The sequence below is a fragment of the Mycetomoellerius zeteki genome, unplaced genomic scaffold (assembly GCF_001594055.1).
Source record: "Mycetomoellerius zeteki isolate Tzet28-1 unplaced genomic scaffold, Tzet1.0 scaffold164, whole genome shotgun sequence".
NCBI lineage: Eukaryota > Metazoa > Arthropoda > Insecta > Hymenoptera > Formicidae > Mycetomoellerius > Mycetomoellerius zeteki.
The window spans coordinates 1208256-1223377 of NW_017256594.1; the positions used below are offsets into that span (position 1 = coordinate 1208256).

Genomic DNA, 15122 nt, shown 5'->3' on the forward strand with positions numbered 1-15122 from the left:
GGAAATAACTTTTATTGATATCTAAATTGATTTTAATTGCATTTATTATTATGGCACAATTAGAAATTTACATTATTACAACATTATTTATGTTATATTATGTATTTCTGTTAAATACACTATTAGCAAATAAATGAAAATTATTTGTTAATTAACGAGCAAGTTTTCGTCTTTGATAAAATAAATGAAAAATCGATTATTTGATTAATGCGAATTTCAATAATAAACGCACCGGTGAATTTAAAAAATTTTCCTTCCGTGTGGAAGGAAAATCTTAGCCCGCAAGATCCTGTACCTTTTAACGCGAAGGGACATTTCCCTTACACCTGGTTAAATCTCGACGGTGGGATTAAAACGGAAGGAATACTTAAGGGATACTCGAGTGCTCGCGCACGCCGCCGTATCTTAAGCTATAAAAATCTCGGGTCGCGGTGGATTACGTGGAGACGGACGATTACGCTTTTATACACGACGGTAGTTTATGATTTCCGCGATGAACTACTTTTCTGAAATGAATGCAGAGCGCACGCCCGCACGACTATGTGGGTCAAGGGACCGGGACCGAAGGAGGTTGAGGGGCGAACGGACTCGCGTTTCTCCCTTTCCGGTTTACGCATCGTTTTCATTGCCCGACCATTAAAGCTTAACTGCGGACTTTTACAGCGTCAGGCTGCATAAAAGCGCATACGACATTTTATGCGCGCCCGCGCGTAAAATCGTAACTTCTCGCGCCCTGGCCCGACCGGAGCGGTATATTATACTCGCAATTTTTTAATTTCTATTCCGGCCCGCGGCTACTCGATTCACCGCTCTCCGTTTTTCTTTCTTTTTCTCTCGAATCGCAGTGTGTGCGTTCGCGCATTTTTTTCTTGCCGATGCATTTTTTTCCGAGAGCACAAGCGTACCTACGGAACGATAAAAGTGTTACGGTTCGCGAAGGAAAATGGAGCCGCACGCTCGCGTGCTGTACGATAATATTTACAAACTAATATATTTCGTGCCTTGTTTCTGATAAAATATAGCTGTGTCATCGTGGAAATAAACGCAGATACGGTACTTGTTTCTAATATCTGTTTTACAATTTCGAAATATAATTTCATAACAATGATTCCACGTTATAACGCTTTTAACTCGGAAGCTCGCTCCAGGAATCGAATTTCGAAGTTACGATGTAATATGAAATATAACTTGTAAAATTTTTGTGATATTTCGGACTCTATACATGATACGGAAATTTTCGTGACGGCTTATACTTGGTAACCACGATGTACGGTTATCACGAAAACTCCCTAATGTAGAATTTAATTCCCGTCGGGCACGGGGACACAAAGCCTCTGATACGTAGCAGTTATCAAGGCACACTACTGCAATGACGCACTGGTCGGCGAAACTGCGTCCGTGTTCATGCAGTAATCTCATAAAAACTCGTTAATACGGTAAAAGCGCGGAAAATGGCCATGCGCAGCGAAATACAATTACTCATTAGTCGAATCCCATTGCGCGCGGCTCGCAGGCGACCGGAAACACTCGGTCGCCGAATCAACCGTGACGCAAGGGAGGCTTTGAAGTTCGCGTTCGCGTGGCTCGACGGTAATTAACCATAGAACGTCAGCCGGCGAGGGTTATTGGCAGTCCCGATGCAGTTTCGAATATGTGCCATTTGTTCATTCGTGCGTCAATATATCCTTCTGTAACTGTTGCAAATAAGATTTACATCGCACGCTGACAACCGAGCCGTTTATGTCCAGTAATTTGCGTTTTGCCTCAAATTTTGTAAGCGCAACGAAATTTGCGATTTGCGAAGGCAAATAATGTATTTAATGATAAAAACACAAAAATTATGTCGCTTTGTAAAGATCAAAAGTAAATTTCCATTTAATTATGCATGAAAAGAACAATTTAAGATAGAAAAATAATTTCGTTGGACCATCCAAATAATTATGCGTAGGAATCTCAAGTACGATGAGCAGTGCTGCAAAAAGTTTTGACATTCCAGTAAAACTTTTGACATTTCAGTCTGGGCGCTTTACATTATATTATTTTGATGGTCCAACAAAATTATTTTCAGATCTGTATCTAGTGAAATGTTTAGGTACTTCAGAAATTGTCCTTTCCGTGTGTGATGCCACTTCATGTGAATTACAAGCTTCAACATGAAATTATATGATTGATGGATTAGCGTTTTATTGTTGATAACATTCGCTGAGTCTTCGACTCATCAGATGCATCACTGGCCCACGCACACGTATCGATTTGAGCTGCGAAATCCACATCGCGGACTCGAAGGAAAAGATCGTTGTCCGTCAAGTGATCAAATTCAACGATAGCGCGGTATAATTAGATTCTATCCTTTAATGCCCGTTACCAATCAAGGTATTATCAGCGTCTGGTAATTACGACAGCCGAGATTATCTATTCTCTACAACATCTCTCGTCATCTCCGTTGCAATTTCATTGTGTGCAACTCCCTTGAACGTATTTCGTTCTGCCCCGTCTCTCGAAATACCGCGCCGGTGCCACGTAAGCCCTCTTTCTGGTAACCTCATTGTTGGACGAACGTAAATCCCGATAGATCCATCGGACCACCGGGAAGCCATGCGTGTCGTAGAATATAGATCGTGCTTTATACTGTGTAGCTTCCTGTTATCTATGCCCAATCGTTGTGCGCAAGTAGCGTGCAATAATGATATTGAACGAGGAATAAATGTAAAATTTACGAGAAAAATTATTAAGGATACCTTTTGACAATTATGGTAGACGGTAACGTGTGTTGCCTAAAATTTTAATTTACTTTACACCCAAAAAAAAAATATTCTGCCATTTAGCGGTTCCGTGTTAATGTCAGAGGATTTTCCATTTATATATGACCTCAAGAAGACACTCTACAAAATAAAGGAATTTTGTATAACCCTAAAGTACAGGATTTAGGATTGCGATCCTCTCAATACTAGAAGAGTTTCTTATATGTACTGACGTGCACGCGTATTACTGTAGCACGTAAATGACAAACCTCTTCTAACAAGTAAGCGTGCCGCTAGTATTTTGTGTATCCTTTTATTTCAAAAGGCTATTCGAGTTATTATAATAGAATTTTCTATAGAGGATTATTTTCTATAATTATTTTTGATCGTAGCTCATATGTCCTCATTTTTATAGATGAATACATGTTATAAATATACGCACCTGATTAATGTAAGATTAATGTAAGATTTTTTGCTTAGAGGAAATAAAGAGGAATTCCCCGCTTATCCGGCAGAATATTTTTTTTGGATGTAATTACTCTTAAAGGGCGGGAAAGCTATTCTAGTGGCGCTGAAACAATGTCATATTTTAAAGTAAGAATACAATGAAAAATAATGAATTATAACAAATTTTACTCTAAGAAAAACTATAAGATTTTAAAAATAGACCCCCGTCCTTCAAGAATTAATTGAATAGGTATCTGTTGTATCCTTTACGCAGATAATAAACGTATATCTCGGGATTATTATATATACGTGTTGTCAGTGATAAAAGATAGGACTAATCAGACTCAAATATTCTACATAACTTTAACAATGGTTGATCTGTTATAATATATTGTATATGCAGTATATGAGTGAAATAGACATTCAATAACGGTATTATTGTCTATTTGACTAATAACGGTATTGTATTATATTCTCCTATAATTTCAATTGTGAATCGTTTGACTACCTCTAATTTGTATCATGAAATAATGCGCAGTCTTTGCATCGAGTGGCTGAGTATAAATTTTTCATCATGTCGCGGAAAATTGCACAGGGATTTATGCATACGATCTGCTTTGTCTTATTAGACACCGCGCGTTTGTATACGGAACGTGTCCCCGATGTGATCAACGCCGAACGTGCAATTATGCACGTTCGCAGAGCAGACCTGTTCCCACTTTCTAAGCCATGGGATTTCGAGAAGAGGGAATCGTTTGGTCGTGTGCGGAAGCTCTTGGTCGTAATCGCATTTGCAGATACGCCATTTCTTGAAGTAATCGTACATCCATGAGATTTCCACGGCTTTGAAGTCTCGTATTCAGTTCGTTAATTGATATTTATGTCTTACGAAGTTGCTATAATGTAAAATTAACGAGTTAAATGTATTAAATACCGATATTCTACATTTTTTATATTTAGTTATAATCTTCTTTTATTAATAATACCTAAATATTTTTTTAAACTTTAGTTTTTGTCATCCTCTCTTACGAAGTGTATAAATTCATGTATAATTTATGAACTGTGTGTTAATTTAATCTTTACACAAGTAGGTTTTTGTTATTTTGAATATTTAAGAAGGACAGTGTTAATAAAAAGTAAATTTAATGTTTTCTTTCACATAGAGTTTACCACAGTTCTGAAAGAAAAAAAAATACAACAGTAGAGTTTCTTAGGATTTAGAGAGCTAAGTACTATTTCCTTTACCAAATTATGTTTACGAATTCATGAACGATAGACTATGTCTGTCGCCAATTTGGCAGGGATTCAGAGGCACGATGATCTTACGATCACCGACAGGCCGCCAAGAATGTCGAGCGCACGTGCGAGTTTGTTAGTATTTCTAGTATGATCGGCCGCGGAATTATTTACAGTCATGGCCACGTTCGTCTTCCAGTAGCGCGCAGTATCATTGACGATCACTCGAGTATAATTGGACGAATCGCAGCTGCGGAGTATTCTTGTTATTTATGCAAATGTGTTGTTATTGGCAAATCAAGAATGCCAGAAAGTTAGACGTAATTATGTATTAGTTTTCATACGTGATCCGCGAAGACGATCTAATTTCCTCCGTCTAAATTTCCGTCTTTCAGAAACAACATGTCGATTGATTTGCATCCGTTAAATCCGTTGAATAGTGTTTTAAAATTATAGTCTTTATAAAAAATATTATTGTAACGCACAACTATTTTCTGTCTCTAATAAAGTATACCTACACTCTTATTTGCCTACTTTGAAATATCAAGTCTAACAAATATTAATCTGTACGGTTATTAAAAAAATATTTGAAATTTTTATTAATTATCAATATAAATTAATTAATATAAATTCATTATTAATTTTTATTAATAATTCATAAAAATTCCAAATATTTTTTTTAATGACAGTATCAATCGTTACAAAATTATGACATATCTGATATTGAATAACTCTATAGGAAAGAAAAATGAACGGATATCTATTTCATTTCGAATAGTAACGTAACTAGGTTTGAACAAGAAACGTCTAACGTGCACATACATCTATCACAATTGGCGATGCAATTATGAACAGTTGTCGTGGCGAAATGCACTCCACCTTCTAAGATATTCGGAGGTTCTAATACTACTGAGGGGGAGGGGGAAATCGAGGCCGGGTCGAGGCAGGGTTCAGCCTCGACTCGGTTAAGTACACTTTATTAAGCATGCCATCTGCACGTTGCGCCATCCACTTATGTGGTAAATGGAATTACAAACGCATCCCTATGCTGTGGGATCCCAGGTTGCGGCTCACACCTTGCGTTCACAATGAGCGTGCATACGTTGGGTTAACTGTTGTATATAGCATCGTAATTGAATAACAGTTGGAAATTCGTAGTTGGCAACGGCGATTAGTGCCGAGGGGGGGGGATGAAAAATTGATATAGAACGCACACACCATTTTATAATGAAAATATTTATTTTACAGAAGTTTTTTTTTTATTACACGAGACTTTTTTTGGTAGCCGTAACATGCGTCATATTACCATTTCAATCTAATCTTTTGATACCATTGTGAACGCGCTGCTCTGATGGAACGCCAATTCTCGGTTGAGCGTGAGTCACGATTTTCTGACGGATTTGATTGATCGCATTGTGGTTGCAGTCCACGTTGCAGAAAATCCACATAAAAGAGAAAGCGCGGACTGGCCCGGCTACAATGATTTAGAGCGATGCTATCTACGGGCACGAGCGATTTTGCTGATAACAAACTTCCACTCGCTTTATTCGACGGACCACTCGTTCGCTCCGCTCGTGATCTCCACGAAATCGATGAAGAATTTATCGAACGTAATCGCAGTCGCGAAGCCTGAAATTCCGCATCGCAGTCGAATTCGGATGAACCTCGCGTATCGAGATCGGCAAATTATTCGGCCGTGAGAGAAGCCGCCGTTTATCAAACTCGGCCGAATCTGTATGTGTGTGTTGCTGGTCCATCGAAGACAGGCACGTTGATTTATTAAATTGCCGCGCCAAGCGAGAGAAGAAAAGAGAAAGAGAAGGATCTATATATTAAGAGCGAACACGGTCACCGAACACGAAACCTAGACGTCGCGACGCAGCGTCGTCGTCGCACCTTTTCTATTAGGCTCGAAGACAAAATTATCAAAGTTCGCTGTACAAGCGTGCACCTTCGATGTTTGCGCTCGTAGTCGGCGACTATATGAGTTTCCGGTAAATACGGCTGCATCGTCCGTCGAAGTTGATGAAAAGAGACTTGTTTACTCTCAGTTTGCTGATTTTCGAAGTACGACGCGATGCTGTAAAACTCACGAGCGAGAAACATCCACGTAAAGGGTTCCGTGTATACAAACTGCCCGGTTTCCAACGGGAAAGCTACCATTTTATCAGTAGGATGGATAAATCCTGTTTGTCCGCAAAAGTTCAATAATCGGTATGATATTGCACAAAGTATAAATACGTTTTAAAGTAACTTCGTTATTTTTATAGATTTTTCTATCTATTTATCCATTTATTTTCAACAAAAGCAAAGGAGAGGCTTATTTTTAAAAAAGATGTGTTATTACAATTTTTCTTCTAAAGACTCGACTCGACAGAAAATATAAAATTAGAGTCATAAAATTATTAAGCACCTTATTGATTAGTGTTTCTCTCTAAAAAATTACTTTTTTTTTTAATAATTTCTTGAAATTAGTTGAGATACATGCATGTGTATATTTTTTTCAATTTATTGTGTAATTATATTTATAAATGTCATGTATATGACATTGTTTCAAAAAATAGGTTCAATGTCATAGATTGGCTTTCACAATGTTCTGACATCAACTCGATTGAATATTTACTTGAAGAAAAACCCATTAAGAACGCATTTCGAAACAAGATAAATTGCTATTATGGAGGACAAATAATGAAATTCACTAACAGAAAACTAGTGAAAAGTTTACCAAAAAAAATTGCAAAAGTTATAAAGCAAAAGGGAAGCGTAATAAATCATTAAATATTGATAATTTATTAATAAATGAAGCTGTTAACAAACTTCGTTGTTAATTTATTTTGAACTATAGATTTAAAATAAAAAAATTGTAAGGATGCGCCTTATAAATTTTATAATTTGAGATATGACTATACGTGTAATTTAATTTATGCGTGCACTTTAACTGATTACCGTGCGATCTTTCGCATAATTATTTCGACGTGAAAAATAGCGCAATATAATCATTTGCACATGAGAAAGGGCCTGTTTAGATGCACTTCCGGTTGATTTCCCATGACGTACGAAAATTGCGCAAGGAAAAATTGCTCGTCAACCTTCATCTTTCGCGCAACTGTATGAGTCATAATTTTGTACTAAGCGAGCCCATCTTTCCTTCAGTCTGCGCTGTGCAAATAGTGCACCGGGAGTTTCTAGCACCGCTGCGGTAGCGGCAGCTCTGAAACAATAATTAATTAGCTGCCTCACAAGGAAGCAAGGCACGGCGAGGAGAACGATGATCGCAGATGTTGCACGTCGGTAACGACGACCCGTAGAGATGCTGTTCTCTCTAATCGGGAGCTAGTTGGAAACACTTTCCAATCATGCATTGATTAATAATTAATTTAACTCAGGTAACTAAATAACAAGCGGTTGACTAATTGAGAGATAATCTCTATTTTTTGTTTTACATATTTTTGTTGTACATTGCAAACTTTACTGTGCAATTTATTAATGGATACATTAACGATTACTACATAATGTTATTAAAGGGAATATTTTTTCGTTAATAGTTATATTAATCAATATTGAAACACTATTACAACGATTACATAGAAATTCCTATTTGATATATTCAATAAGCGTATCAGAGAATATTCAGTAAGCGGATTAGAGAATATTCTGATTTTGTAAGCTTAATATATTGTTATACATATTTAATTTTTCGATTACAATTTTCAGTATTTATTATATAAAAATTTGTATGCATTATAATTCATTACAAATTCTTCAAAGTTTCTGTCAATATTCTTCTGTTGAGTATTCTAAGCGGAAAGAAATAAATCATTATTATAACATAAATTGTATTAACATCATTGATTTTGATGTACACTGTGGTTTTTTTAAGAGTGTACACGTTGTTTGATTCCAAAATAGTCCTTAACAAAACAGGGAAGCTTCGCGTTAAGGAAACCCATGTGATCCTTGGCGAGAAGCCACCTCTTCCACGACACAGTCGGTGCTCGATCGATGTTGACGACCAGACCAATCGACCATTAAGTATATCCCAGGTCGCGCGCAAAAAGAACATGGTAGGCAATCAATCTTCCATACGTCGAAGTCTTGTAGACGCTACCTCGCGTCTCTCATGACGACGTGGAGGAAAACAGGAGGTGATGTCCGGAGGCGCGGAAGAAACGTTGCGGGACGAGCGAACCTGAAGCGTCGTCGCTGCAAAAAGTCGTCAGTCCTCGACGATAGAGGAGAGACTGCTCCGAAGCGGTCTAGCGTCAGAGAGGAAACGACTCTTGCTCTTCAGCAATTCGCAACTAGTCGAGTAACATCGATTTGTCTTTCGATTCGTCGAACGTCGAGGCGTTACGGCAATTTAACGGGTTCTATATCTGTGATTTCAGGTAGCAGCGAGGAATCGAGGGCCGGTGGCGGTGATCCTGGGAAGCTGGGAGTGAAGAAATCGAGACTGAAGGCCTCCTCGCCGAACAGGCAGGGACCACAGCAGTGTCAGGTGAGTGAAGACAAAGACGCGAGAAGATCAATTATTTGAAGAGAAATTAAATTCTTGCAAATAACATGAGTCTCACAGCTAACCAGAATATAATGAAATCAAGCTGATAAATTAATTCGATAAAGAAGTTTTTCTAGCTTATAGATGATCCAACAGCTTTTTATAGCAATAAATTTATTAAAATCGTAGGATTATTCAGTTTTATCTGTCCTTTCAATTTTTATTTTTTCGATAAATAGAATTAATGTTATTTGCTATAATCTATATATATTATTAGTTAAGCAGGAACATTAATAATTTTGATGGAATGATATTGGCATTTGTTATGTGATCTGTAACAGATGAGCGAGATGGATTGTCATTCGAATTTCATTCAAATTGGCTCTTCCGCAGCAGTAGTAGTACGATTGCTCATATCAAGAATATTTATGCAACTACTATCAATCAGAATATTTAGCTGCCGTGACGTCAATCGCGCTTTATAGTAGCCGTGCATCCTTCGATAAAATATTTTTACGTAATGAAATTTGTTTAACAATTATTTGCTTAACAATAACTTTAAATTCACAGAGTTGTGATGCTACTCGCTATTTTTTATTCTAAATGAGCTGTCTCTTACTCAGTAGAAAAAAAATTACATTTCATTGTCAATAATTATCATGCATGCGGACCCTCATTTTACCTTAATAAAATTACTCAGATAGTCTTAATTATACTGGCATGTGTCGGGAGCATTATTTTTGAATATTCTCTTATGTACATATATACGCATAGCTTATTTAAATTACGTGTATGCATAATGTAGCTACGTCCTTGACAAACGCGTTTTTTTTACCAGTATGTTTTAATTAAATCTGAAATCACTTGCGGAAATAACAAAAATGTACCGCGAATTGTAACGTAATACGTAAACTGACATTAGATAATTGTCTCTGTCAATCGATTTAAAGTTTGCTGAAATAAAGTACTTGACTACGTGCGCAAATCGAAAGTTGGTCCGCGGTTCAAACTGATAATTGCGCAGTTCTTTAATTACTCGTGCATCGCGAAATTGTATAACTACTTTTTATAGTCTATTTTTCGATATCTGTTATACAATTTCGCGATGCACTATACAGACCACGAACTGTTTTGTTTAACGATTCTCTGACGTTTTTCCCCGCTGTGCTCCATTTTAACAGTTAGTTTCCTTTCGAGAGCACGCAGCGACAAAGAGCATTTTCACGGGGAAGAACGAGGAGACGGTTCGTTAGCGACCGATCGAGTTAGACGACCACGATCGATGACCACGGGGGTGTGCTCGAAAACCGTAGCGCGAGGCCACAAAATTCGTGCTAACCCGCCCCATTCTACCCCTGTGTGTCTGCCCCTTTCCGTCCCTTTCGCCCGCAGCCGGAACGAGTCGAAATGGCGCCATCGAACGCTAACGATGCTGACCCACTTTCCGCTCCGCGCCGGCGCGCTTGTTGCGGAAAGCCACGACATGCGGGGATGCGCTTTCGCATCCGTGACGCGCAATCCGGACGAGTTTTCGTACGCACGCGGCATTTTTACGACGGCCCTTCGAGTCCGTTTTATCACGGACCCGCGTACATCCGTGTTGCTTTCAGACAACTTTTTTTATGATATAGCTATTTCCCATTTCAACTTGAAGCACGACAAATTAAATGCAGGCTCTGGCGCTAAGCATGAAGCACATTCTGAGTTTATTATTACTGTTATAGCATTCTCTTTCATTCGCGAATCGTCATTTAATATTTTTTTATTCTTTCGGATTCATGCAGTGTTAATTTGAATTAGTAAAATAGAAGAAATTAGAAATGTGCTTTTTCCTCGTCCTTTTTTTTCGTCAACTTAGATTAAAAATACAAAAAAGGATTTCATTGATTCATATATCATCTTCTATTCTACATGATTTCCGCACATATCGCACAGGTCTTTCTACATTATACATGTAAAATGGAAATGAACTTTAATCGGCCGATTCCGAACTGACGATGACGTGACTGCAATTTATTTCAACGTGACGACAGCGCGAAATGGCAGCGCTAGCCTTGATTTTCAGCATGGCTCAATTTCCTTCTTCCGAGCCCAGCCCTCTCGTGACCCACATTAAGACGCAACGGTCTCGGCGCTAAAGTGCCAGGCGGTTGTCGGAGCTGTTTATACACGCGGTACACGCTCGCGCGCGTGCAAGCACGGAATCGTGGCCGTGTGCCGTGTGTGGAAAGGCTGTTGAATATTCAGGCGACGCCGACGCGAGCCTCGAGCAGGCAGAGCAAACACGACGACACCCCGTGATGTAACACACGAACGCGATACTCCCCCGCGCATTCCCCGTTTGTCGTCGGTACATTCGACCGATTTAGGCGTGCCTCGTGGTGGTATTTGGGAGCTAACCCTTTCAGAACCCACCACCTTCGCTGATTGATCTGCTTTCCTCTCCCGTCGTACATCGCGCGGTCTACCTACCCTCCGAGCTTTTAACTGAAGAAAACCACTTTTCTCCTTGAGTCTGTAGATTTGTATTCTCGTTGCAAGTTTAGTAGTCAGATATGTTGGCTCGATTCTGAAATCTTATTTACTTGGTATATTTAATCTCAGTGAGATGAGAATTATACAACCGTCTTTAGACTCGTGATGAGAATACGCGTCGTACTGTTTAAGGGAGGGAAACTCTCCTTCTACAAATCCGCTGTCTTGCGACTGATCTTTCGTTTCTATCTCCTTCGTCCCTGTTTTCTTCTGTAAAGGATCATACATTATACTCTCTCCTTTCCACGTAGCATCCCTCCTTGTCGAATGCGCTTCTTGCTCTTTCATCCTTGCTACTCGTTCTCCTTCATCTCTGCCACTTCCTTTTTCGTCCCCTTTGACCAGTACTCTCTCGTCGTTTCGTCTCTTCTCTTTCTCCCGCGTATACCCGATCAGCCCCTCATCCTGGTGTGCCTTGTTACGTAATTAAATGATGGTTCGCCTGACTTGTTGACAAGCCTTGTCGATGTATCGAGTTAGCGACGAATTAAGCCCGTCCGCCTTGGCTCGATTATGGCTCTCGGATATCGCCGCGATCCAAAGGGGGTGGTGCTCGAATGAGAGAGAAAGAGAGAGGAAGCAAAGAAGGGAAACAGCGAGAGAGAGAGAGAGAGAGAGAGAGAGAGAGAGAGAGGAAAGCTAGCGACCTTTGCAGCAGCGTCCAACGTGACGCTCGGCTGTCTCGCCGGAAATTGATCGTTATTCATTACAGGACGCCCGTGGAATTTTCCTCGTCACGGCGGGCTCTGTACCGCCATAATTTATGCGCCAATTATCGCGCACGGCATTATGCGCGAGACGGTCGATTAATGTCGCGCGACGCGAGATAAAGTTTTTTAATGCACCCTTATGATCGCTCGCAATGCATCAACGATTTCCATTTAGAGCCCCGTTGCGTGGCGTAGCCCGGTCTCTCTCATAGATGCCATCATCTCTAACACTGGACGCAGCATCGGTGCGTGCTAATTAATAATTCAAACGCAACGCGTCGAGCGTTTTATACCTTGTATAACGACACGGCAGATTGCGAATATGATGATACTGAAAGTTTGAAAATCTGCGGGATGGAGAAGAATAATGCATGTGATTATTAATCGTTCTGCTTGTGTAGCGTTTTATGCTGAAAATAATTTGCGGCAAATGTGAACGCGTTTACATCGATTTAATAAAACCGAAGTCTTGTTAAGTTTTATATGAGAATTTAATTTTCTACTGCAGCTATGTATATCATCGGGGGAGCTATTGTTGTTGCAATTATTTAATCCGCACTCGTGTAAATGTAAAAACGATGGTTTCACGAGGATGATGGAATCGCTGATAAACTCGGCGATCGATCGATTTTTCGCTTCGTCAACTGTACATTAAATCATTAATTAATCAGACCAGGCAATACACACATCATAGAAAGTCAGAAAACTTCCACGCTAATTTTAATAAGCCAATGGACTTTTTTTTTCTGAAAAATGTAAATGGAATGAGTGATACACTATAATCTAAAAACGCGTACACGCGTGGGATATTATACGACATTATCTGATTAATCCGGACAAGATTAAATGACTTCTTTATCATCCTCGCGTTGATTGAAATCACTGTTCTTCTTTCCGATTTAACACTATCGTTTAGTTAGGTTCTCTAGCTTTTTATCCTTTCATCTTGTTATCTTTCCACAACATCGCTACGAAATGATCTTACAATCTGATTGTCACGGATATTGCATTTTTGGTTGAGAGACTTCGAGAAAACGGGCCAACGTATAATCCCCAAATTCGTGCAAACACATGTGCATGTACTATACTGACATACGTGACCGTTATTCTGGATACCTATGTACTCCCAACATTCGCGGTGACACGAGCTGTTAATTAAGCCGACTTCAACCCAAGTTGTTGGTAGATCTACGTGCAGCTTCACCCCATTACGTCGTAGTTTCTACCCCAGTCCGTTGCTCTTGTTGTCGATCCTGCTCTTTACCATTCCGTTACATTCCGTACATCTTTAGTTGCGACAAAGGGACTAGGGCTTCGTTTCATGTCTGATGAAAACTATTTGTTACTACTGTGCGTATCGTGAACTCGTGCGAAGAAATTATTATCATTCACTTTGAATATATTAGAAATGTATTAATTATGTCATTTGGTATAAAAGCACAAGTTCGAATTTATTTTTAATTTGTTGATTTAAGAAATTTCATATTTTACAGATAAAAACTCGATAATTTCAGTTTCTTTTTAAAGAAATTGACAATCTTTCTCTCTCTTTCTTGCTTGCAAACAATAAAATTTTAGAAAATATTATATATTTTCTTGATACATTTCAATTATTTATAAATGTCGATACATTAATTTATTGTATGTCTTTCTTTTTTTTTCTTTCTCTCTCTGATGATGATATTTTACGTCTAACTATTTGTGATCTGGTTATAACTCTTTATTTTTTTGATAAATGCTTAGAAGTTATTTTCAAGAAAAATATTCGGCTTACACTAGCCTAGTTATGTCTGCCTTTCGTGAGAAGAAGTTGCTGGCAAACGAACGACTCGGTGCGGTCGTCTTTCGTGACACAATGGAAATCCCAAACGGTAACGCGATTTCCTGCATTCCATTCATCGTCCTTTTCCCTAGCAACATAGTCCGTACATTACTTGGCCATCCTCGACCCTCAAACGAGAATAATATTCTCCTGCGCCATCATGGCGGCGAGCCTTTGTCTCTTTGCAACATCAGCAGCAACGACGGCACACCGAGTCTTTCCTTCTCGCGAAAGCTGCCTTCCTCATTATTTACGGAAGCGCGAGTTTCTCGTCTCCTTAACGGTTGCTGGTAATAAGATGCACTTCTTTAAAAGATTCGCCTGCCCGGAAGCGACAAATTGCATTCGCCCAACGGCCTCGCCCCGTCGAGGTTACGCTACCGCTTCCAGCCCCTGTTAAAAGAAAACTCGGCACGGAACGCGAACGTGGTTAGCCGGAACAAACGTTAACCGAATGAAACCACAGACGTATTTTACTCACGAGCCGCGTGGCTATTCATTTTAGTGAGCGTTCAAGTAATGAAGTAATCTTTCTTTCTTCATCTTCTTTTCTTCTTTTCGTTAAATATTAATATTCATGGTTGAATCACAATTACATGCAATATGTAAATTACAATACATGTATTTTACATATATATATATATATATATATATACATATATAGGGTAACTCCGGCAAATACGCCGCGCTGAGATTTATGCCGCAGAAATCAAAAAATAGAAGGAATGGAGGTAATTTTTCCGCAACTACTCTGTTACATGCCTTTATGTTATATTAGTACCGTGTTATGATTTCAGCTTCTTACTGTTAATATTAATAAAATTATTGTGAGTTGAATCGATTTATCACTGTAATAAGTAGCGTTATCATAAATTATAATATACATAAAATGATTACTGTAGGGTTTACGTGTAAAAGACTTAGTGGTTATTTCGTGATACATACGTGTAGAAGAATAGTAAAGCATGATGTATAGCAAGATACAAGTGCTTTCGTATTCTTTGTTTAGTTGATTGTTTTGTATATCCCACCTATTTGGGCATTTTTAGCGGGCGGGATTTATGCTCAAAGTATACAAAGTGCGCAGATTGAATTCAGTGCACTAAATGCAATAAACGCATTACATGAAATAT

General features: G+C 38.9%; 1 protein-coding gene across 1 annotated transcript in view; it reads left to right on the plus strand.

The window, feature by feature from the left end:
- Positions 1-15122, plus strand: part of LOC108721232 (uncharacterized) — a 335056-nt gene that overhangs the window by 224235 nt on the left and 95699 nt on the right. The window contains exon 5 of the mRNA XM_018445654.1: positions 8813-8922. Coding sequence (XP_018301156.1) covers positions 8813-8922 — 110 coding nt within the window. The remainder of the gene's footprint in view (positions 1-8812; positions 8923-15122) is intronic.